At 42.9% G+C, this 26,039-nt stretch overlaps 2 protein-coding genes across 2 annotated transcripts; both read right to left on the bottom strand.

The window, feature by feature from the left end:
* Positions 1–393: 393 nt before the first annotated feature.
* Positions 394–5,015, bottom strand: LOC131285138 (germ cell nuclear acidic protein-like). The gene is made up of 7 exons (XM_058313999.1): positions 4,950–5,015; positions 4,738–4,889; positions 3,367–3,568; positions 2,870–3,021; positions 1,501–1,717; positions 779–930; positions 394–472 (listed from the first exon to the last, which is right to left on the bottom strand). The coding sequence occupies exons 1-7, from the start codon at positions 5,013–5,015 to the stop codon at positions 394–396; spliced, it is 1,020 nt and encodes a 339-aa protein (XP_058169982.1).
* A 10,059-nt stretch (positions 5,016–15,074) lies between these two features.
* On the bottom strand, positions 15,075–25,499 carry LOC131289211 (uncharacterized). Its single transcript, XM_058318423.1, has 6 exons — positions 24,631–25,499; positions 24,417–24,543; positions 19,635–19,755; positions 18,945–19,021; positions 17,525–17,906; positions 15,075–17,458 (listed from the first exon to the last, which is right to left on the bottom strand). Exons 1-6 carry the CDS (start codon positions 25,273–25,275, stop codon positions 15,835–15,837), a joined length of 2,976 nt encoding a protein of 991 aa, XP_058174406.1. The 5' UTR covers positions 25,276–25,499; the 3' UTR covers positions 15,075–15,834.
* Positions 25,500–26,039: the final 540 nt, after the last annotated feature.

Here is a 26,039-nt window from a genome sequence, read left to right as displayed (position 1 = left end):
TTGCCGGTAAGTAAATATTCACCTAGAACAGAATTTACGAAGACCTCGTTGGGAAAATACTAAAAACTGTCAACAACAATACAATAGGCATCGAGTCCCGAAGCAGCAGTGAAAACATTTGAATGAATTTGGGCAAAGTATACCCAAACACGATGGACGGCATTTCATGAATTTGACAGAATTGGTGAAAAAAAGCATAAATGTTTCTCCATCGGGTAAAAGAGTAAATGAGAGTAAAGAAAACCACACAAATTATCATTCAAGAATCTATTCGGATATTGAACAAGACGCTACTCTAGCGATGTTCATTTAATGTTCCGATCAGTTGAATATATTTAAATCATGAATTCATGTTTTCTCTGATTTAGGCCATGAACATTTTGAAACAATATTCTAAAAGAAATCGGAAAGAATCGAACTTCCGGAAAGAATGAAACTTCCGGTCGAAGGATTGTTGCAGCGCTGTGTAGACCTGCAGTCAAACAAAAAAGTCGAGGAAAAGAAATAAAAGTTATAAACTAAACCAAACTCAAAATTATTTTGCTGTTCCTTTATTACAATGAAATTGTTTACGGGTAACAAAAACATCTTCTGTGCAGCGATTTAAATGTTTATTTAATTTGAATATTTTTAAACACATCAACTCATTTACATTTACATTGTTTACATTTACATGGTTACATTACAAAATGATTACATTATCAAACAATTGATCAATACAATAATAAATCTAACTACATCTAACTACAAAAAAATAAAATAAGTAATCCTGCCAAACACCGATCCATGGCAGGCGGCGTCACCCTTCTTTGATTGTTTTTCCTTTGGAGCGTCGATTTCGGAATCCTTTTTGTCCTCCAGATAATCGTCATCTTCGTAAAACATTTCTGCCTCTTCTTCTTCGATGTCCCCTAGCGAAGGTTGCCAGCCCTGGAAATGAGTGAAAACATCTTTTAATACATGTAAGATTTTATTTTTTCTCTTACTTACCAATACATCTTTTTTTACCCTCGGGTAGCAAACGCCCACATCTGTAACGTTGTCGTCCAGATTCATCAGAACGTCGTCGTCCGGAACGTCGTCGTCATCCAGAACGTCGACGTCCGGAACGTCGACATTCGGAACGTCGGCGTCCGGGACATCGGCGTCCGGGAGATCGGCGTCCGGGACATCGGCGTCCGGGACATCGGCGTCCGGGACATCGGCGTCCGGGAGATCGGCGTCCGGGAGATCGGCGTCCGGGAGATCGGCGTCCGGGACATCGGCGTCCGGGACATCGGCGTCCGGGACATCGGCGTCCGGGAGATCGGCGTCCGGGAGATCGGCGTCCGGGACATCGGCGTCCGGGACATCGGCGTCCGGGACATCGGCGTCCGGGACATCGGCGTCCGGGACATCGGCGTCCGGGACATCGGCGTCCAGAACGTCGACGTCCGGAACGTCGACTTCCGGGACATCGGCGTCCGGGACATCGGCGTCCTGGACATCGGCGTCCGGGACATCTTCGTCCGGGACATCTTCGTTCGGGACATCTTCGTTCGGAACATCTTCGTTCGGGACATCTTCGTTCGGGACATCTTCGTTCGGGACATCTTCGTTCGGGACATCGGCGTCCGGGACATCCTCATCCCGCATTTCGTCAACTGAATCGAATTCTTCATTTACTTCTATTGAGCTCCACAAAACGAATTCTTCCTCTTCCGGCTCCTTTTTGGACCTAAAACAACAAAAGAAATCGATCATACCCATTGTGTTAGTTTTGAGCATCCGTACTCAATCGTTACAAATGCTCAAATAATGAAATGTGTATACTGCGATTGATTTATAGGCTGTTTCGAAGGTAGTAAATTGCATTCCATAGTCTACTAGATGCAATCGGTTTTATTTAAAATTTTAGCAATTTCTTTTTAGATCTCAGTTGGTTGAGATTTAAAATTTTAGATCTTAGTGCACACTTATCTGATGTGTATATTTACTACGTGTAAGGTTTTATGTTTTATCCTACTTACCCAAATTTGTTCTTTTTTTCTTGTCCTGTGGGTATTGAATTTGTTGCCTTTGACTCGGCTTGTTGGTGAATTGTTGCCGGTAAGTAAATATTCACCTAGAACAGAATTTACGAAGACCTCGTTGGGAAAATACTAAAAACTGTCAACAACAATACAATAGGCATCGAGTCCCGAAGCAGCAGTGAAAACATTTGAATGAATTTGGGCAAAGTATACCCAAACACGATGGACGGCATTTCATGAATTTGACAGAATTGGTGAAAAAAAGCATAAATGTTTCTCCATCGGGTAAAAGAGTAAATGAGAGTAGAGAAAACCACACAAATTATCATTCAAGAATCTATTCGGATATTGAACAAGACGCTACTCTAGCGATGTTCATTTAATGTTCCGATCAGTTGAATATATTTAAATCATGAATTCATGTTTTCTCTGATTTCGGCCATGAACATTTTGAAACAATATTCTAAAAGAAATCGGAAAGAATCGAACTTCCGGAAAGAATGAAACTTCCGGTCGAAGGATTGTTGCAGCGCTGTGTAGACCTGCAGTCAAACAAAAAAGTCGAGGAAAAGAAATAAAAGTTATAAACTAAACCAAACTCAAAATTATTTTGCTGTTCCCTTATTACAATTAAATTGTTTACAGGTAACAAAAACATCTTCTGTGCAGCGATTTAAATGTTTATTTAATTTGAATATTTTTAAACACATCAACTCATTTACATTTACATTTACATTGTTTACATTTACATGGTTACATTACAAAATGATTACATTTTTATCAAACAATTGATCAATACAATAATAAATCTAACTACATCTAACTACAAAAAAATAAAATAAGTAATCCTGCCAAACACCGATCCATGGCAGGCGGCGTCACCCTTCTTTGATTGTTTTTCCTTTGGAGCGTCGATTTCGGAATCCTTTTTGTCCTCCAGATAATCGTCATCTTCGTAAAACATTTCTGCCTCTTCTTCTTCGATGTCCCCTAGCGAAGGTTGCCAGCCCTGGAAATGAGTGAAAACATCTTTTAATACATGTAAGATTTTATTTTTTCTCTTACTTACCAATACATCTTTTTTTACCCTCGGGTAGCAAACGCCCACATCTGTAACGTTGTCGTCCAGATTCATCAGAACGTCGTCGTCCGGAACGTCGTCGTCATCCAGAACGTCGACGTCCGGAACGTCGACATTCGGAACGTCGGCGTCCGGGACATCGGTGTCCGGGACATCGGCGTTCGGGACATCGGCGTCCGGGACATCGGCGTCCAGAACGTCGACGTCCGGAACGTCGACTTCCGGGACATCGGCGTCCGGGACATCGGCGTCCTGGACATCGGCGTCCGGGACATCTTCGTCCGGGACATCTTCGTTCGGGACATCTTCGTTCGGAACATCTTCGTTCGGGACATCTTCGTTCGGGACATCTTCGTTCGGGACATCGGCGTCCGGGACATCCTCATCCCGCATTTCGTCAACTGAATCGAATTCTTCATTTACTTCTATTGAGCTCCACAAAACGAATTCTTCCTCTTCCGGCTCCTTTTTGGACCTAAAACAACAAAAGAAATCGATCATACCCATTGTGTTAGTTTTGAGCATCCGTACTCAATCGTTACAAATGCTCAAATAATGAAATGTGTATACTGCGATTGATTTATAGGCTGTTTCGAAGGTAGTAAATTGCATTCCATAGTCTACTAGAAGCAATCGGTTTTATTTAAAATTTTAGCAATTTCTTTTTAGATCTCAGTTGGTTGAGATTTAAAATTTTAGATCTTAGTGCACACTTATCTGATGTGTATATTTACTACGTGTAAGGTTTTATGTTTTATCCTACTTACCCAAATTTGTTCTTTTTTTTTCTTGTCCTGTGGCTATTGAATTTGTTGCCTTTGACTCGGCTTGTTGGTGAATTGTTGCCGGTAAGTAAATATTCACCTAGAACAGAATTTACGAAGACCTCTTTGGGAAAATACTAAAAACTGTCAACAACAATACAATAGGCATCGAGTCCCGAAGCAGCAGTGAAAACATTTGAATGAATTTGGGCAAAGTATACCCAAACACGATGGACGGCATTTCATGAATTTGACAGAATTGGTGAAAAAAAGCATAAATGTTTCTCCATCGGGTAAAAGAGTAAATGAGAGTAAAGAAAACCACACAAATTATCATTCAAGAATCTATTCGGATATTGAACAAGACGCTACTCTAGCGATGTTCATTTAATGTTCCGATCAGTTGAATATATTTAAATCATGAATTCATGTTTTCTCTGATTTCGGCCATGAACATTTTGAAACAATATTCTAAAAGAAATCGGAAAGAATCGAACTTCCGGAAAGAATGAAACTTCCGGTCGAAGGATTGTTACAGCGCTGTGTAGACCTACAGTCAAACAAAAAAGTCGAGGAAAAGAAATAAAAGTTATAAACTAAACCAAACTCAAAATTATTTTGCTGTTCCTTTATTACAATGAAATTGTTTACGGGTAACAAAAACATCTTCTGTGCAGCGATTTAAATGTTTATTTAATTTGAATATTTTTAAACACATCAACTCATTTACATTTACATTTACATTGTTTACATTTACATTGTTTACATTTACATGGTTACATTACAAAATGATTACATTTTTATCAAACAATTGATCAATACAATAATAAATCTAACTACATCTAACTACAAAAATATAAAATAAGTAATCCTGCCAAACACCGATCCATGGCAGGCGGCGTCACCCTTCTTTGATTGTTTTTCCTTTGGAGCGTCGATTTCGGAATCCTTTTTGTCCTCCAGATAATCGTCATCTTCGTAAAACATTTCTGCCTCTTCTTCTTCGATGTCCCCTAGCGAAGGTTGCCAGCCCTGGAAATGAGTGAAAACATCTTTTAATACATGTAAGATTTTATTTTTTCTCTTACTTACCAATACATCTTTTTTTACCCTCGGGTAGCAAACGCCCACATCTGTAACGTTGTCGTCCAGATTCATCAGAACGTCGTCGTCCGGAACGTCGTCGTCATCCAGAACGTCGACGTCCGGAACGTCGACATTCGGAACGTCGGCGTCCGGGACATCGGCGTCCGGGAGATCGGCGTCCGGGACATCGGCGTCCGGGACATCGGCGTCCGGGACATCGGCGTCCGGGACATCGGCGTCCGGGACATCGGCGTCCGGGAGATCGGCGTCCGGGACATCGGCGTCCGGGACATCGGCGTCCGGGACATCGGCGTCCGGGACATCGGCGTCCGGGACATCGGCGTCCGGGACATCGGCGTCCGGGACATCGGCGTCCGGGACATCGGCGTCCGGGACATCGGCGTCCGGGACATCGGCGTCCAGAACGTCGACGTCCGGAACGTCGACATTCGGAACGTCGGCGTCCGGGACATCGGCGTCCGGGACATCGGCGTCCGGGACATCGGCGTCCGGGACATCGGCGTCTGGGACATCGGCGTCCGGGACATCTTCGTTCGGGACATCTTCGTTCGGAACATCTTCGTTCGGGACATCTTCGTTCGGGACATCTTCGTTCGGGACATCGGCGTCCGGGACATCCTCATCCCGCATTGCATCAACTGAATCGAATTCTTCATTTACTTCTATTGAGCTCCACAAAACGAATTCTTCCTCTTCCGGCTCCTTTTTGGACCTAAAACAACAAAAGAAATCGATCATACCCATTGTGTTAGTTTTGAGCATCCGTACTCAATCGTTACAAATGCTCAAATAATGAAATGTGTATACTGCGATTGATTTATAGGCTGTTTCGAAGGTAGTAAATTGCATTCCATAGTCTACTAGAAGCAATCGGTTTTATTTAAAATTTTAGCAATTTCTTTTTAGATCTCAGTTGGTTGAGATTTAAAATTTTAGATCTTAGTGCACACTTATCTGATGTGTATATTTACTACGTGTAAGGTTTTATGTTTTATCCTACTTACCCAAATTTGTTCTTTTTTTCTTGTCCTGTGGGTATTGAATTTGTTGCCTTTGACTCGGCTTGTTGGTGAATTGTTGCCGGTAAGTAAATATTCACCTAGAACAGAATTTACGAAGACCTCGTTGGGAAAATACTAAAAACTGTCAACAACAATACAATAGGCATCGAGTCCCGAAGCAGCAGTGAAAACATTTGAATGAATTTGGGCAAAGTATACCCAAACACGATGGACGGCATTTCATGAATTTGACAGAATTGGTGAAAAAAAGCATAAATGTTTCTCCATCGGGTAAAAGAGTAAATGAGAGTAAAGAAAACCACACAAATTATCATTCAAGAATCTATTCGGATATTGAACAAGACGCTACTCTAGCGATGTTCATTTAATGTTCCGATCAGTTGAATATATTTAAATCATGAATTCATGTTTTCTCTGATTTAGGCCATGAACATTTTGAAACAATATTCTAAAAGTCGTCGTCCGGAACGTCGTCGTCATCCAGAACGTCGACGTCCGGAACGTCGACATTCGGAACGTCGGCGTCCGGGACATCGGCGTCCGGGAGATCGGCGTCCGGGACATCGGCGTCCGGGACATCGGCGTCCGGGACATCGGCGTCCGGGACATCGGCGTCCGGGACATCGGCGTCCGGGACATCGGCGTCCGGGACATCGGCGTCCGGGACATCGGCGTCCGGGACATCGGCGTCCGGGACATCGGCGTCCGGGACATCGGCGTCCAGAACGTCGACGTCCGGAACGTCGACATTCGGAACGTCGGCGTCCGGGACATCGGCGTCCGGGACATCGGCGTCCGGGACATCGGCGTCCGGGACATCGGCGTCTGGGACATCGGCGTCCGGGACATTTTTGGACCTAAAACAACAAAAGAAATCGATCATACCCATTGTGTTAGTTTTGAGCATCCGTACTCAATCGTTACAAATGCTCAAATAATGAAATGTGTATACTGCGATTGATTTATAGGCTGTTTCGAAGGTAGTAAATTGCATTCCATAGTCTACTAGAAGCAATCGGTTTTATTTAAAATTTTAGCAATTTCTTTTTAGATCTCAGTTGGTTGAGATTTAAAATTTTAGATCTTAGTGCACACTTATCTGATGTGTATATTTACTACGTGTAAGGTTTTATGTTTTATCCTACTTACCCAAATTTGTTCTTTTTTTCTTGTCCTGTGGGTATTGAATTTGTTGCCTTTGACTCGGCTTGTTGGTGAATTGTTGCCGGTAAGTAAATATTCACCTAGAACAGAATTTACGAAGACCTCTTTGGGAAAATACTAAAAACTGTCAACAACAATACAATAGGCATCGAGTCCCGAAGCAGCAGTGAAAACATTTGAATGAATTTGGGCAAAGTATACCCAAACACGATGGACGGCATTTCATGAATTTGACAGAATTGGTGAAAAAAAGCATAAATGTTTCTCCATCGGGTAAAAGAGTAAATGAGAGTAAAGAAAACCACACAAATTATCATTCAAGAATCTATTCGGATATTGAACAAGACGCTACTCTAGCGATGTTCATTTAATGTTCCGATCAGTTGAATATATTTAAATCATGAATTCATGTTTTCTCTGATTTAGGCCATGAACATTTTGAAACAATATTCTAAAAGAAATCGGAAAGAATCGAACTTCCGGAAAGAATGAAACTTCCGGTCGAAGGATTGTTGCAGGGCTGTGTAGACCTGCAGTCAAACAAAAAAGTCGAGGAAAAGAAATAAAAGTTATAAACTAAACCAAACTCAAAATTATTTTGTTGTTCCTTTATTACAATGAAATTGTTTACGGGTAACAAAAACATCTTCTGTGCAGCGATTTAAATGTTTATTTAATTTGAATATTTTTAAACACATCAACTCATTTACATTTACATTTACATTGTTTACATTTACATGGTTACATTACAAAATGATTACATTATCAAACAATTGATCAATACAATAATAAATCTAACTACATCTAACTACAAAAAATAAAATAAGTAATCCTGCCAAACACCGATCCATGGCAGGCGGCGTCACCCTTCTTTGATTGTTTTTCCTTTGGAGCGTCGATTTCGGAATCCTTTTTGTCCTCCAGATAATCGTCATCTTCGTAAAACATTTCTGCCTCTTCTTCTTCGATGTCCCCTAGCGAAGGTTGCCAGCCCTGGAAATGAGTGAAAACATCTTTTAATACATGTAAGATTTTATTTTTTCTCTTACTTACCAATACATCTTGTTTTACCCTCGGGTAGCAAACGCCCACATCTGTAACGTTGTCGTCCAGATTCATCAGAACGTCGTCGTCCGGAACGTCGTCGTCATCCAGAACGTCGACGTCCGGAACGTCGACATTCGGAACGTCGGCGTCCGGGACATCGGCGTCCGGGACATCGGCGTCCGGGACATCGGCGTCCGGGACATCGGCGTCCAGAACGTCGACGTCCGGAACGTCGACTTCCGGAACGTCGGCGTCCGGGACATCGGCGTCCGGGACATCGGCGTCCTGGACATCGGCGTCCGGGACATCGGCGTCCGGGACATCGGCGTCCGGGACATCTTCGTTCGGGACATCTTCGTTCGGAACATCCCCCGAAACACTGCACGAAGTAAACCCAGCCAAATTCTCACTCAATCGGGACACGAATAGTCTGAAAGATTTGGTTGGAAATTGCCGAAGCAAAACCGAAGTTGCCACGACAAAAACGAAAAATGGAGGCCCCTTTCGGGGCCCTCCCTCTTTTTTCCTTCTCTTCCTTCTACACATTTTCATGTCTCGAGCTGTTACGCGGAATTGAACCGCGTTGTTTCCACTCCGGTCTCTGCGCACCTACCGCAAGACCGTCGCTCTTTGTTGAGAACGGTGTGCTAAAGGCCCAATATATATCTAGTGCGTAGTCGTTTGTATGGACTGTATGGGAATGCATCGTTCGCGCTCAACCCGCTCTAGCCATTTAAACCTCTCGCGGAGCGAATTCATATGGCCACCGTAAGAGGCTTTTGCTCTTCGTTTAGCGATCGCTTGCGCTGCGTACGTATGAATGAATGACCGCTCGCGCTGGGTATACCCGTACGGGTACCCATACGTCCGTATTCGACCGCGCTGGGCATTCGACTGGTCAACGATGGCTCGCGCTGGGTTTTCGATCGCTCGCGCTGGGTCTTCGAAGACCCGATCGCGCAGGGCATTTAAACTTCGTATCGTATTGCATTGCGCATGCGCACTTTGATGCACAAACCTCGATTTTTCAGTTCGGATCGGCTGTCGCGGCAACAGATGGGCGCGGTGGCCAGAGATTTCTGGCGGTGGCGGGACGGGGGAATTTCTGCGTTGGTGTAAAAGAGACAAGGCTATCACCATCTCGCTCTTGCCCATTAATTTCCTATCTCGACCCGAAGCTAATGTTGGTAGGGATCTTCGTTCGGAACATCTTCGTTCGGGACATCTTCGTTCGGGACATCTTCGTTCGGGACATCCTCATCCCGCATTTCGTGAACTGAATCGAATTCTTCATTTACTTCTATTGAGCTCCACAAAACGAATTCTTCCTCTTCCGGCTCCTTTTTGGACCTAAAACAACAAAAGAAATCGATCATACCCATTGTGTTAGTTTTGAGCATCCGTACTCAATCGTTACAAATGCTCAAATAATGAAATGTGTATACTACGATTGATTTATAGGCTGTTTCGAAGGTAGTAAATTGCATTTCATAGTCTACTAGATGCAATCGGTTTTATTTAAAATTTTAGCAATTTCTTTTTAGATCTCAGTTGGTTGAGATTTAAAATTTTAGATCTTAGTGCACACTTATCTGATGTGTATATTTACTACGTGTAAGGTTTTATGTTTTATCCTACTTACCCAAATTTGTTCTTTTTTTCTTGTCCTGTGGCTATTGAATTTGTTGCCTTTGACTCGGCTTGTTGGTGAATTGTTGCCGGTAAGTAAATATTCACCTAGAACAGAATTTACGAAGACCTCGTTGGGAAAATACTAAAAACTGTCAACAACAATACAATAGGCATCGAGTCCCGAAGCAGCAGTGAAAACATTTGAATGAATTTGGGCAAAGTATACCCAAACACGATGGACGGCATTTCATGAATTTGACAGAATTGGTGAAAAAAAGCATAAATGTTTCTCCATCGGGTAAAAGAGTAAATGAGAGTAAAGAAAACCACACAAATTATCATTCAAGAATCTATTCGGATATTGAACAAGACGCTACTCTAGCGATGTTCATTTAATGTTCCGATCAGTTGAATATATTTAAATCATGAATTGATGTTTTCTCTGATTTCGGCCATGAACATTTTGAAACAATACTCTAAAAGAAATCGGAAAGAATCGAACTTCCGGAAAGAATGAAACTTCCGGTCGAAGGATTGTTGCAGCGCTGTGTAGACCTGCAGTCAAACAAAAAAGTCGAGGAAAAGAAATAAAAGTTATAAACTAAACCAAACTCAAAATTATTTTGCTGTTCCTTTATTACAATGAAATTGTTTACGGGTAACAAAAACATCTTCTGTGCAGCGATTTAAATGTTTATTTAATTTGAATATTTTTAAACACATCAACTCATTTACATTTACATTGTTTACATTTACATGGTTACATTACAAAATGATTACATTATCAAACAATTGATCAATACAATAATAAATCTAACTACATCTAACTACAAAAAAATAAAATAAGTAATCCTGCCAAACACCGATCCATGGCAGACGGCGTCACCCTTCTTTGATTGTTTTTCCTTTGGAGCGTCGATTTCGGAATCCTTTTTGTCCTCCAGATAATCGTCATCTTCGTAAAACATTTCTGCCTCTTCTTCTTCGATGTCCCCTAGCGAAGGTTGCCAGCCCTGGAAATGAGTGAAAACATCTTTTAATACATGTAAGATTTTATTTTTTCTCTTACTTACCAATACATCTTTTTTTACCCTCGGGTAGCAAACGCCCACCTCTGTAACGTTGTCGTCCAGATTCATCAGAACGTCGTCGTCCGGAACGTCGTCGTCATCCAGAACGTCGACGTCCGGAACGTCGACATTCGGAACGTCGGCGTCCGGGACATCGGCGTCCGGGACATCGGCGTCCGGAACGTCGACATCCGGAACGTCGGCGTCCGGGACATCGGTGTCCGGGACATCGGCGTCCGGGACATCTTCGTTCGGGACATCTTCGTTCGGAACATCTTCGTTCGGGACATCTTCGTTCGGGACATCTTCGTTCGGGACATCGGCGTCCGGGACATCCTCATCCCGCATTGCATCAACTGAATCGAATTCTTCATTTACTTCTATTGAGCTCCACAAAACGAATTCTTCCTCTTCCGGCTCCTTTTTGGACCTAAAACAACAAAAGAAATCGATCATACCCATTGTGTTAGTTTTGAGCATCCGTACTCAATCGTTACAAATGCTCAAATAATGAAATGTGTATACTGCGATTGATTTATAGGCTGTTTCGAAGGTAGTAAATTGCATTCCATAGTCTACTAGAAGCAATCGGTTTTATTTAAAATTTTAGCAATTTCTTTTTAGATCTCAGTTGGTTGAGATTTAAAATTTTAGATCTTAGTGCACACTTATCTGATGTGTATATTTACTACGTGTAAGGTTTTATGTTTTATCCTACTTATCCAAATTTGTTCTTTTTTTCTTGTCCTGTGGCTATTGAATTTCTTGCCTTTGACACGGCTTGTTGGTGAATTGTTGCCGGTAAGTAAATATTCACCTAGAACAGAATTTACGAAGACCTCGTTGGGAAAATACTAAAAACTGTCAACAACAATACAATAGGCATCGAGTCCCGAAGCAGCAGTGAAAACATTTGAATGAATTTGGGCAAAGTATACCCAAACACGATGGACGGCATTTCATGAATTTGACAGAATTGGTGAAAAAAAGCATAAATGTTTCTCCATCGGGTAAAAGAGTAAATGAGAGTAAAGAAAACCACACAAATTATCATTCAAGAATCTATTCGGATATTGAACAAGACGCTACTCTAGCGATGTTCATTTAATGTTCCGATCAGTTGAATATATTTAAATCATGAATTCATGTTTTCTCTGATTTAGGCCATGAACATTTTGAAACAATATTCTAAAAGAAATCGGAAAGAATCGAACTTCCGGAAAGAATGAAACTTCCGGTCGAAGGATTGTTACAGCGCTGTGTAGACCTGCAGTCAAACAAAAAAGTCGAGGAAAAGAAATAAAAGTTATAAACTAAACCAAACTCAAAATTATTTTGCTGTTCCTTTATTACAATGAAATTGTTTACGGGTAACAAAAACATCTTCTGTGCAGCGATTTAAATGTTTATTTAATTTGAATATTTTTAAACACATCAACTCATTTACATTTACATTTACATTGTTTACATTTACATGGTTACATTACAAAATGATGACATTTTTATCAAACAATTGATCAATACAATAATAAATCTAACTACATCTAACTACAAAAAAATAAAATAAGTAATCCTGCCAAACACCGATCCATGGCAGGCGGCGTCACCCTTCTTTGATTGTTTTTCCTTAGGAGCGTCGATTTCGGAATCCTTTTTGTCCTCCAGATAATCGTCATCTTCATAAAACATTTCTGCCTCTTCTTCTTCCATGTCCCCTAGCGAAGGTTGCCAGCCCTGGAAATGAGTGAAAACATCTTTCAATACATGTAAGATTTTATTTTTTCTCTTACTTACCAATTCATCTTTTTTTACCCTCGGGTAGCAAACGCCCACATCTGTAACGTTGTCGTCCAGATTAATCAGAACGTCCGTAAAGCTTAAAAACATTTTATTTTAAGTATTTAAGAAGAAAAACTCATTCTTTCTTAGCGTGGCAGGTGTGATGTGTGTTTTTATACAACATCCACTCAACGAACTAATTATAACTGAACATTTATATTGAAACGTTTTTGCTTGCTCGAAGCAACTCTGCGTCCAGGCAGGCGCGTCGGCTAGCGCGTGCCGAAAGTGACCTAGAAGATGTCAGTTTGACAGATTGTAGATAACATTCGGGACACGGACGCGTCGGACGCGCGCCGTCTATTATCGGCCTAACATGGAAAAGATAGTCGTTATAGTATTATTTTCTTATGCCAGTAAGAATTTATCCGCTCCTTTCTCGACTCCTTTTTCATCGGAAAGAAGAACTTGTGAACTAAAACTCGAATCGAATAATAATTTCAAAATGTTTAAATCTTTATTCAGGTTCTCCAAATGAATGTGTATCGAGACACTACAATGTTTCTTTTCACAATTTCGTGTCCGTTTATAGCTATTCCCAGCTTACTTTCCTTTTTATCATTTTCTTTTTTCCAGTTTTTTGTCTCTTTGCATATGTTGTCACTATGATAATCCGTTCGCTTTTTCTTATTACTTACGCAACGACTTTAGAGTTGGGGGTGCTACATACCAAACAAACTATCAATCGCACTGTTTTTTTGTTTTTCAGTATTTCGCTTTTAGCTAAATTCGGCTTAAGTTTTTCTCAACCGCCTCGGTTTGGAACCCCGCCATCGGGAAACCGGTAAGGACAAAGACATATTTAGCGATTTGCTTCTGATTTTGATTTTGGTTTGTACCCAATGCTATGCTGAATCCGTAAGACCATTCGAGCGTCCACAAATGGCTTTTGTAATGCTGTCGGTGAGGCAGAATTAACGGTGCGCAATAGTCGGTGCCATGGGGTCACACGACTCTGTATTTCTTTCTGTAAAGTTGTCTTTAGCACAAGAATTAGTTGCTACTGTATGCATTTCAATTTAAAAAAAAACATTAATACAAATCCACAACTTGTAGTCGGTTTGATGCCCCCGGTGTTGGATTCTGCATTTCAGTGTGTTAATCTAAGGTACTTTACACCGCGAACTGCAACAAATCGGTGCGATTAATCGTTTACTTTGTGACAATACATTACATTTCTTTACAAACACACGCACACGAAGAGGCATGGCAAATTGAAGGGAAGAAGAAAATGGCATTGTATCGTTAAATTCAACCAACGTTGTAAGTTCTTAGTAGGATAATTTTATACTTTTCTTCTTCACGTTTCTCAAATAGGAAATGGTGCTAATTAAAAAGGGCTTGCGAATGGCGGAAAGGCTCAAACAGGACAACGTTTTATACAGTACTAATAATACACATTCATTCCCCATTCAAACATTCAGCTTCGTGTTTTTATCCAACCCGTATGGTTGGAAGGATAACACAGAACATGGCCATTCGCGTGTGCACAGTCGCTTATTAACCGCTAACGTTAATAATACAAAATTGTAATGAGGATGTAAAAACATGTGCAGTTGGTTGATAAATACTCAACCAAATTAAAAGTTAGAGTTGAGATGGCGTAAGGAACTACAGTATACTAAGACGAATAAATACTCATATGAATCAACACAAACACCGAAACTCCCGGAAAGATTCCGCTAAGCAACTAGGATTGTACGCAATGATAAAGCAAATACAACACACACGACGGACCTACCGTGTTCCGTATTGACCAAAACTAAAAGTGCATACATACATTTTAGTTGCTAAACCGTCCGTTTCACCATTCACCAAAGAGTAGTATCACCAAATAGACATAAAAATGGACGTTATTACTATAAACCAATAATTGTACTTTTAACACCTGCATAACTGATCGTTTGCAGAGTGCTACCACCGCGTCTTGTGTGGATTGGAAAAGGAAAACGAAAATAATAGATAACACGACGGGAAGTGGAAAGTATAAATCTTCTATCATATTTTAACCGTGGTTTTCTTCAAAAACCGTATTACAATTCAACTGCCTAAGGGACACACATATGAAATATTTATATAATAATACATATATATATATAGATATATATATATTTATGCAACATAAAAAAAAGACGGACACTTGAGCGCATTCGACTAATAACGTAACTAAATTTGCTGCGGTGAGGAGGACAAACAAATGCTTTTTTGTATCACAATCTTCACATAATCATTCTTCATCTTCCCTTCGACACCTTGCTAGCCGGATTTTCCGTCTTCTGGATTCTAAACAGTGTGCATGGTCGTGGACCGTTTAAATTCCCCGTAAACTGTCGCTGATACTAATGGTGTACCGCAGCCGTGCACTATTTTCTATTATATTTTCTTCGCCTCAGCATCGTCGTTCGCTGATACGCAACCGACTGAGTCCCCTTTTCCAATTTATGCTAGGAAACTAACGACACTATCGGATCTTGAATAGAGTGGGACGTACTAAATCGTACCACTCTCGTGCATGAGATGAGCACGGAGTTAGTAGCATTTTGTATGCTTTTGGAAAACACCGTGGACAAAAATAAAACAACATGTGAGAAACTGCCATGTATGACAAAATCGACTAAAGATCGACATCCTCTATATGATGGTGTTTTGGGGGAGTTCAACTCGCAGTCAATGACTGCGTTTCCAATAAAAAAGGTTTTTCTAAATAAAAAACCACTAGAATATTCTCCAAACATAAAAAACATCACATGGCTACTTCGATTACAGCCCCGAACATCGATTCTGTTGCCATTCAAGATCACTCGTACAAATGTCTGTGTGTGTGAGGTGAAGTTTTGTTTTCCGAAAACTGAAAATCATCTGACTGTGGTAGATTGCACAACTTCCTTTTCTTTTTGTCATTGCTTTGTACCTTCCTTACATCTCGATGATGCTTGCAACTAGAACAAATGGACAAAACTAGACCCATAGCAGTTTACGACAAACTTGTAGCTCCTTGGAGCTCCGTATTTGATCCCCAGATCCTTCTATGATTTGGCCTGTTCGTTTCGTTGACATCATTCCCTTCCATACCAGCGCAGGCTAATGCGACCCTAACTAATAGAAATCCTCGCAAATTTCTGTAAGGATGTTCTTGAGGCTGTCCAAACCGCGGAGGAAACCACTGTCTGGGCCGTGGTGTACCTTGACGTTGGTGCTGGTGCATAGTGAGGCACCCCCGTTCTTAATCTCGAACGTGGTGTGCGCGAAGTCAATCATACGAACATCGGCCATACCGAGCGTGCTGGTGCCGCCACCGATACCCATCGTACCGCCGCCGATCCCTCCTAGCCCGCCGCCAAGCGAACCCGATTTTGACTTGGAGCTAAGCTTTCGGCGTAGCGGGATCGAGGTGCCCCCTGTAGCCGTTCCGCTCGCAGTAGAGCCACCGAGCGGTTTCCGAATGGGGCCGCCAGCTCCGACGCCCGCATCTCCCGGGCAGCAGCTACTGCTATCCTTGCCCTTCAGCCGCTTCGAGCCACTGCTGCTACCGATCTGCTTCTTGCGCAACAGCTGCCGCTCCTCCTCGTCGTCCACTTCACCCTCCTCCTCGTCGTCATCATCCACCTCATCTTCGTGGTATCCGGCGTCGGAGTTGTCATGCTGACTACTACCCTCAAACACGCCACCGACGCGTTGCTCCACACTTCTGCCCACCCCACTCGGCTCTATTGCACCCAGAACCGCACCGGCAACCCCGGTCGCGAAGATACTACCGCCGCCCAGGTCGTTCGTGGTGGCCACACTCTCCGTAGTGTTATTGTTGCAAATGTTGCTGCTCTCGAGCGAAAGCTTACTGTGGCCGAAAGTAATACTGCTGTTGCTTGTACTGAAACCGCCGTCGTTGCCCCGCAAAGGTCCTCCACTCTCATCCCCCAGGAAGCTGGGCTCGAAATCGGTACTTTGTTCCGGGCGCCCACCCGGCACCGACGCTTTTGGCACCACGAAGGCCGCCGCGTAATCGTCGCTGCTGCTGTTGCTGTTGCTACTGTAGTTCATCCATGAGTCCATCGAGTGCGGGCTGGAGCTGACAATGTGCTGCGACGAGGTCGCACAGGTAACGCCACCACCAACCGCTGAGGGTAACAGTGGCATGATTGGAATGGCGTCGCTCGGCGATGATGAACCATCAGTCGCACCCGGATAGATGGTCTCCTCCGAAATCGGACAGAATGGTGCTACCTTCGCTGTTTCGGATGCCGGAGCAGAAGACAAATTTCCCGTCGTACGGTCGCCACCATTACTACCTAGACTCTGCTCGATCGGCTCGACGGCTGCCGTCACTACACTGCGGAAGTGGTGACCGGCGAATGTGGTGCAAGAACCAGGAGCCGTACCGACCCGGGAAGCAGCATCGGAGTTATGGAGTGGCGTTGATGATGCTGTGGCTGCTGCCGCTTTGGCCGCTGCAGCTGCCGCTGCCACCGTGGCCATCGAAGCGTTCACGCGGTGGTGATGTAGCGAGGAGGAGGAACTAAAAGAGGCGCGCGGCGGCGGGACTGGAAACTCTTCATTCGACGACGACATCGGTGGCTCAATCGAACTGTTTGATGCGTCTGCGTCGTAGCAGTAGGAGTTTGATTCCGTCTCGAGCAGGTGGTAGTCGCCGGCATCGGAAGGCTCGGTACTGTCGGCCATCATGACCGGATCTTCGTACCCCTCGTACACGATCAGTAGTGAGCTGAAGGCAAACAGAACAAGTTAATTAAATGCATGCGTAAAATGTCGGGCATGATTGAATATTTACCACGAGTAGAAGCGGTAGCTCGATTGCTTCTCGATGACGCGCCGTAGCTGCTCCAGCTTGTCCAACACTTTCGCGATCACCTTCGCCCGTAATCGGTAGCCGTTGTGGAAGAAGTTGTGCAGCGCTTCTTTGAAGCCGTCTTCGGACAGCTCGCGGCCCCAGTACTTGTCCCGCTTGACGTAATCGTCGAACTTCGTCTGGTAAACCTGCATACCGCAGAGCCGGACGCCGAGTGAGGCTGATGTGCTGGCCGCACACTTGGCCATCTGCTTACTGCGCTTTTCCGCCGATGCATCGTCACCGTGCTGGCGGGTCCCCATCTTGAGATCGAGGATGCAGGGCTGCCGGTATGCGGAGGTGATGTTTTCCAGCATCAGAAAATCTGCTCTCGGATGAAAGGAAAATAGAAAAACGGGAATATATCGTTAGTGCAATTCTATTGCGGCCACAGTTCAAACAGAACACAGCGCCCAAGCAGTTACGTTCTTCCGGCTTCAGGGGGAAGGGTAACGGAACTAGCGTGGAGTCGATGAAAATGGACATGGCAACAGGATGAGAATTGATGTGTATAAGCTTGAAGTACTGCAATGAAGCTTTGTCATCCAGGACGGTAAAGTGAAATCCGCCATGGATTACTCTCGCACAGTGTCGAAAGTCGGTCTACCTAATAGATATAAACTAATTCTATCACCATTTTCCATCAGTGTGCGAAAACTGACGAAAAAAGGAAACGTGACAAGTACAAGCAGTTCGTGTCTTGTTCACACGGAACCCACGAACAGTGCTGGGCGCCTGTAAGTAATCACAACATAAGGATTTGACTTTCTTCTAAAGGTGCCTGTACTTCAGTACAGAAATCATTATTTAGAATTAAATTTAGTGCTCGACTCAGGTCAACCGTGTTTTTTGTGTGCCATCAATCCCATATTTGATAAAGCTAATTCGTTCGTCGACCAGACATTCGTTGTTACGAATATATTAAATCCGCACAAATGATACGAAAAAAGGACGTATATTTATTCGACTTCAATCGATAATAGCCTCCGCCGCTACTGTGCAGACATTCGTACGCGGGATGTACGTCGTGATTTGGAAGCCATAAAACAACGAATACATGCAGCATGTTGATGACTCTCCTCGCCGGTAGGAATTTATTTGTGTCTAAGGTTGTGGTACGTGTTTATGTGCATGTGCGATGAACTGACGGTCAGATGAATACTTGTCGACGAGCACGAAGGAACGTAAGCAGTGGGAACGGACGGACGGCACACAACGAAGCGATTGCAGGGCAGGATATGTAGGAAAGATATGTCATATTTCGCGACCCATTCGACTTCACAACAAACCCCTCCCTCTTTGGGTTTGAGTAAGAGGATGTGGTCGACGATTGCGTCATCGCTTCCACGAACACGATACTAACATTGTTTATTGGAGTTGTCTAACTGTGCAATACTTTTTAACACTTCAGAAGGTATTCCATTTTTATGTATTTTCATCCTGCAAGTAGAAGAGTAGAGAAAGAGAAAAAACCATGATTAGAGCCGGGCTGCATGTGCGAGATCTTACTGCGACGTCAGGGGATTTTTACTGTGAGTGTCAGAGTTTTGTTCGGCGACTTCCTCGTGTGTGGCACACCTCTCTTTAGCTCTGTTCGGTGAGAAGTTTACCGGTATCAAAACATCTAAAAAAAATACAATCGATGGTGGCATTTGTGAGGCTGTCATTTGTAGTAACGGGGGATCGGCTTAAATAGTGCGCGCGCGCACTAGCGCTGTATACAGCATGTCCCATCATCGACTGACTTTCACGCGGATGATAGAGGATTCATGGTCACAACAAACCGTCATCAAAGTAGACAATCTACAGATAACCAGACACCTGAAACACCGGCCGTAACCACGTGGCAAACACCGATGGATCGTTCACTTCATTTGTCGCCACGTCAGTATATCGCACCCGAATTGACCCCGAAAGGCAAACACAGGCTTACGCCAATGACCAGCAGGAGCCCTCTCCCCCATTTGCACTAGCGTCTCCGGCAAACGGTACATTTTTACAGGTAACCGAAGCCAAACGGATAGCATCAGAGTCGCAACGAACGTATACTAACCGTAGCACCTCTTCACGCTTCCTCTTCGACGCGGCAGTCTTTCGTACTGGATCGTCCCGGAAGCTGGGCGAGTAGCGTTTTTCGAGCTTTGAGCCACCCATGGTCGTCGCTTGCATAACACCTGAAACGAAAATGGAAAATTAACAAAATGGTTAGAAACGAATTCATTAGAATACGGTTAAGAACGTCAACAAAAATGCAATTAATTGCATTTAACATTGGTGCAACGCCACTAGAGTTGCCTTTTCGATGTGTTCCCTCCCTCCCTTTCATAGCACGTGTGGTTGATATTTTTATTTAGAACCTCATGCAATCAAATGTGACCATCAACGAACCAATGATGATTCAATTGATTTCTCATGCCATTGGCACTTGATTGCCAGATGACAAAAACCACCAGAATTAATCAGCTCTGCTGAAATATGATTTAGATGGAGACGCCTAGTACCAACTTGACTCTATCAACAGCGAAATGATTTCGTACGGTTTTATATGAGTGTGACTTGGGCAACATGTATGTTGCCTGTATTGAATATTGTTTTATGCATGGCCGATATGCCGTAAAAAAATAGTTTTAATGTCAATTGTACAACTTTGATCAAAATTGTGTAACAACAGCAAACAATTTTAAATAAAAAATAATATAATAATAATAATAACCTTCGCAGCAGATCTCTCTATTTTATGTAACAACGTATTTGAATAGAACTATTACTTTTTGAATATGAGTTTTTTTTTAAATCATTCTGAATTCCTGAAAACATAGGCACATTTGGGTACATTTGGGTTTATTTTACCAAGGTCGAATTTTTAAACACACTACATGTAAGACAAAACAGAGTAAAATATTATGTGAGGGCATTCATGGTTCTTCGAAGTTTCCAATTGCAACATTGTAAATGCCATCGTCTTTCTTTGAAGACGTACTACTTTCCATCCAGAACCGGAGGGATTAGTTTTAACATATTTTCATTTACCATCATCTAGCAGGACAAGTTCACAAACACCTTACGGTGCCATCTATCCAACTTGCTGTGTGCGTGTGCGCAACATAAACACACGTGAGCCCGCCTGCAGTATGTGTCAACTTTCGTCCGCATGCCGATGCTCCCTGATTTTGCTTTCATTTCTTATTTTTTCGACCAACGTTAACCTACCATGAACTCGACCTAAATGGGAACCAACGTCCACAGGCTGTGGGTTGTGTGGTGTGTTCGCTGGCACAACTCCCTTCTTTATGTCCCAACAAAATCACGCCATCCAGTTTCATTGGAATCCATTGTACGATGCTCGCATGGCGTAACAACACTTTGTGGCCGAATCATTTTACCTATTGTACGCGACATGACACATCCGGCAATTGATATTAATGTATTTATGTATAAATATATAAAAAAGTAAAAATGTAACATTTCCAATATTAATATTTTGGACAAATTAGATCATCCATGTATGGGGCGGTAGATACGCTTTATATAAAGGCAAAAGCGAACAGAACACATGTCCAACTACAAACCGACGATTCGGTTGCCGTGATTTAAAGGTTTATTTTCCATTCCTAATAACATACATCACATTAACTTCAAAGCCTATTCAGTCCGATTCCGCCAGGCCTCGGGAAAACGACCGACAGAAGAGCCGTAATATTTTCCTCATCAATACTGCTCTGTGCGAGGAGGAAAAGATGATGCGTCATTCAAATATTTATCCTCGCATTCCATTCCTTTCCAGTTGATCTTCCACTCGAAAAATTTTCCGATAGAACCACTACTACAGCTAATAATAACAATAATAATAATATTACTAACAATAATAGTAATAATGAAGGCGTGTGGCGCATTAAAATGACTTGGCGCCAGTCAACGGGTTGTCTTGTCTATTTTTTTTTGTTACGGTATTTTTCCCTTCTTCAAACGCGCAATATTTATTAGGAAGGAAGAAGAAAATTCCGGTTTCCTTGACCATTCCGACGTCGAGTCCGACGGTGGAAAAACGAAACGCGCAAAACCTAGAAGCAATGTGCGTTCGGAAGTGAGGCATGGATAAGGTTGTTTTTTAGCAGTTGGAATGAGTCGAGTGGACGGCGGAAAGAATGTCTAAGAAGATGCATAGCTAGCTGTAGTTTGAATCACCGAAAATCCACGCTGTAGAGAAAAACCACTCCAATCTCAGCTGCCGGTGGAGACGAAGGAGGTTGATAATTTTTCTTACGGATGTCCATAACCACCCGCAACCAACCAACCAGCAACCATGCTTAAACGCGCGCGCACTCCGACATGGCGACTCTAAAATAAGAATATAGTCGTTCTGCGGGAAAAAGGCCTGGCTCGTTCTAGGGTGCGCTACAAATTCGTCCGTGCGGTTAACTTTGGCAGCGATAATATTTGTTTTTCCGGTCGGTGCTTCAATCGGCGGAATCTTCTGTAATATTTTTATCGAAAACATTGGGCTTAGGAAACGCATTAAATCCATTCGTGTATCTACGCAGAAGCATCATCCTCAGCGGGGAAGGAAAAGTAATTATCGATGAGTAGATTTGATTAAAATACCATCACTTTACTCTTGAAAAGAGGGTAAAGGGCGTTGGAGGGTGCTGAAGTAAATAGCGACGATTACGCGCCCGTTTGCTAGGTTTGTAGCGCAGAATACCAATGCGCCATCACATTCCAGAGCTCTATGTAATGTTGGTATGAGTAGGATGAAATTGGTTGGTATGAGAACAGAAATGCACCTATATCGCCATAGGTAGGAAGAAAATTGCATGTCCCAACCCCTGCTTGTGAAGTTTTTCTATTACGTATTGCAATCCATATGTACTATGTCACAGTGTTCACCGTGCGGTAGGCGGCTGCAAACAAAATAGCTATATTTTTCAACCTACAAACCAGTATGTTAAAGGGGTAACTACAAGTAGTTACTTTCCACTTAGTAGTCAAAATTTACACTTTTGCAAACAGAGAAGAAACATTCAAATAGTTTGATTCTGCCTAGAAACGACCTTGGCGTAGACACACGACGTACGGTGACCTTCACCGGGATTGTTGCACCAGTCGGATGCATCGCACGAGGAGAGCGTGAAGAGAATGTTTTCTTTACACGGAGAAATCCATGCAATTTTTCCCGTTTCCATATACACTAGAGAGAAGTGAACGGTTTGTGGACGATGAGTTTCTGTATTTGGAAGAATAACAGCGAACATCACGATCGGCGCCGACGTTGGCGACGGCAGAAGCACCCCTCAACAGCTGCTTGCGGGCGAACACTTTATTGCCCATCGCATTGCCGGGGTGACACACTTCAGTACGGTTATAGACTGGTGGTTGGCCCGCATTGAAACTGGACTTGGTTGCCAAGCGCGCGCCGTGGGAAAATTCCACTCGGAAGAAAGCGAGAGGATGAGTTTTGAAAGAAAAGAAGCGAACATTCCACGATTGGGAAAAGAAAAATTAAACCAACCAGTTAAAAGGCGATTTGGTTCAAATGTAGCGTGAAAACAGTGACGCTTCCAATCTAATGGATAGACAATTAATCACCTACTTTTAATTAAACAAGAATGTTCCATGATTCACTCTCCATTTTGTTCTAGCATGCTCGTATGTTTCTATGACTAATTCTTCAACACTATTAAAACAAACGAGTTTTCCTTCTGGATTAGTTATAACAAACATAACTTATAGCTGAACAAATGAAATACACGACAAATCAATTCAATATTCAGTGAGCAATCGAATTTCAATGGGCAAAATTGTTGCTTTATAGTGCTTCTAATAAAACACAGACAGATTCCAGAAAACGACACAAAATGGGACTTCAATTCTAATAGCACGTTACGGAACAAATTGTAAAGGTACTTTTAAAGTTATTGTTGGAAACGTTTCGGTCCAACGAAGCTAGCCGAACAGAAACGTCGCCGCGACGGCGATGTTTTTTAGATAAGCATAAAAAGGATCGAAGGACGCGCCTTCGATCTCTTTGCAAGGCGGAACAGTGAGAAGCCGGACAATTTTTTGGCGTATCGAACGACCTTAATAAAGTTAGTTTCAAAAGGCAAGAAAAGCTGGTGCCTTTCATTTATTCCCGCGAAGAGCACCGTTAAAGACAATCGTCTTTAACAGTTATCTAATTTTGCCTCTACAAATATCCCCTATTTTATAGATTGTGGACCATCGTTTAGGCCTTTAATGTTATATACTTTAAGAAAAGGTTATGCAAACAATAAACTATTGCGAATCAGGAGTTGTAAGATACAACAACAATTTTATAGATAGACAAATAAGTTACATACATGGTAATTGGTAAAGGCAGGCTCTAAGGTGGTGCTATGAATGATCTCAAAAATCCCCATTTTCTTCCACTTCCAGCGCACAACATGAAAACACTTGAACGAGTCCTTGGAAAACCGTTTGAGTAGCCACTGCAGCAATGGTCGGAGATGCCAGAAAGAAGAGGCATGAAATCATTCCGGCTGTCGAACCAGGGTCCTCAGAAAATTCATGTCGACGCAATGTCGTGTCGACATATTCCGGGCAGCCCGGCGCCGGCATTGGCGGACGAGTATATTAAAAATCTCAAAAATAGCCAACAACTTGCCCCCCGTCGATGCGACGCCGAAGGAAATTAAAATAAAACAACAATTCGAAATACTCCAAGCGGCGTGGTAAATCGCGGTAGGTGAATCGAAATTCGAATCCGACGCGAAACAGTTGGCCGCGCTGCATTTCTACGAGGAATTAGTTTCCTCCTGCAACCAATCTTGGAATGTCGATCGTGGATTTCGCTTACCTCTATACTTTGGAACAAACTGCTGTATATCGCTGGGAATGTTTTGATAGAACTCGAGTTCACGAAGGTTGAGTGGCTTGATCACAGTGCTTTGGTTCAGCAGCAGGAGTCTCGTATGGCCACCGACCTGGCGGGTGAGAAGTAAGGAAAATGGACGTAGATTTAATGTAATGCACATGCATTCTCGGAATGAATCGTTTATGCAAACCCGTACCTGGTTGTTGAGAGGATACAGAGCGATCTCGTCCTCGTCACTTTCGGTATCATGCTGTGGTTGTTGGTTGTGGTGGTGGTGGTGATGGTGGTGGAGGTTTTGATGCTGCGCTTGCTTCTGCTGCTGTTGTTGACATTGCTGCTGTTGCTGCTGCAGGAGGGCGTGATTATTAAAGTGGAGGTTCTGCGATTGATACTGCTCCTGCTCATGGTGAAGGGCCCCTGTTGTGGACGTCCGCGAGACGTGCTGCTGGTCTCCGATCTGATAGAATTGCTTGCTGTTCTGCCGAGCACCGAACAGAGATGGCTTCTGCTGGTGCGCTTCCTTTAGGTACGCCGGAAAATTGTCACCACTCTTCGTTACATGGAAACCGTCAGTAGCAACGGGTCGTTCGAAGTGAACGGACTGCTGCTGCAGTTGTTGCTGCTCTTGTTGCTGCTGCTGTTGGTGCTGGTGGGCCACATTGTATGGAACAGATCGCGAATGCTGCTGTAGCTGTAGATGGTGGTGCTCATGCTGCTGCTGCTGCTGTTGCTGGCTACTGTTGTAGTTGTGGAAATTAAGTTGCTGCAAATTCGTAGGGACATGTTGCGCGGTAGTACGTTCAATATCTCCCATGCCCCAATCACCCAGAAAATATACCATACCCCTGTATCGCAAATCGTATTCTTGGTCGGTGGAAGCTACTACCGCCGCCGTAATTGTGAGTGGTACGAAAGATTTTGCGAGGGATGCTGGCGACAATATGTAGCCTGTGTGGCTCCTGGCAGGTGAGAGATTTCTTCTTCTGCCAATTGTATGAATTTTCCACGATGCAAATTTTACCGTTAAAATCAAATCAATTCCAACGTCGTGTATTTGGTGCACCTTTTGTTATATTTCGATATCAAACTAGATTGAAGCTGAAAGTGTAAAAGACAGAATGAAAACAATTTTAACATGTGGTTTGAAAATTGTGAAACGAATGTGATTTAATATACTAGAGAAAAACAACATTTCAAAATTCAATAAAAGATCTCCTTTAGCAGTAAAAAATGAAAACACTTCTCTGTAGTAATCGACACACAAGTTCAAGGCAAGTACGCAACGTGCATAGCACATTGCATCACACCACCATGGTTTTCTGTTCGCCACCGGAATAATTCTTTTTATTTTTGAGCAACACACAAACTACTGAAGTGATGTTGAAACATAAGCCGGAATGGCAGTGGAGAAGGTATCAACCGATCAGCCGCCTGAAAAGTGTCATGCACGTGCCAGCCTAACTCCCATTATCGTGAAAGCAATTCAAATTGTTCGAATAACGGGCCTTCTATTAACCTTTAGCGACATTCCGTAGGTGTGTTGACAAACTTCTAGCAAACTGTTATTGGAATACGATCGATCGCTAGACAACGACTTTTGCTTTG

This window comes from Anopheles ziemanni, chromosome 3, assembly GCF_943734765.1.
Source record: "Anopheles ziemanni chromosome 3, idAnoZiCoDA_A2_x.2, whole genome shotgun sequence".
NCBI classification, from domain to species: Eukaryota; Metazoa; Arthropoda; class Insecta; order Diptera; family Culicidae; genus Anopheles; species Anopheles ziemanni.
This window is presented reverse-complemented; position numbering and strand designations above follow the sequence as displayed.

Coding starts and splice junctions, on each gene's coding strand:
- LOC131285138 (XM_058313999.1), bottom strand. CDS start 5,015: ATGAATCTGGACGACAACGTTACAGATGTGGGCGTTTGCTACCCGAGG. Junction 4,890..4,949: donor GGGTAAAAAAAGATGTATTG/GTAAGTAAGAGA, acceptor ACTCATTTCCAG/GGCTGGCAACCTTCGCTAGG. Junction 3,569..4,737: donor GCCGCCTGCCATGGATCGGT/GTTTGGCAGGAT, acceptor TTGTTGTTTTAG/GTCCAAAAAGGAGCCGGAAG.
- LOC131289211 (XM_058318423.1), bottom strand. CDS start 25,275: ATGGTATATTTTCTGGGTGATTGGGGCATGGGAGATATTGAACGTACT. Junction 24,544..24,630: donor TGTATCCTCTCAACAACCAG/GTACGGGTTTGC, acceptor CTCACCCGCCAG/GTCGGTGGCCATACGAGACT. Junction 17,459..17,524: donor AGCTACCGCTTCTACTCGTG/GTAAATATTCAA, acceptor GTTTGCCTTCAG/CTCACTACTGATCGTGTACG.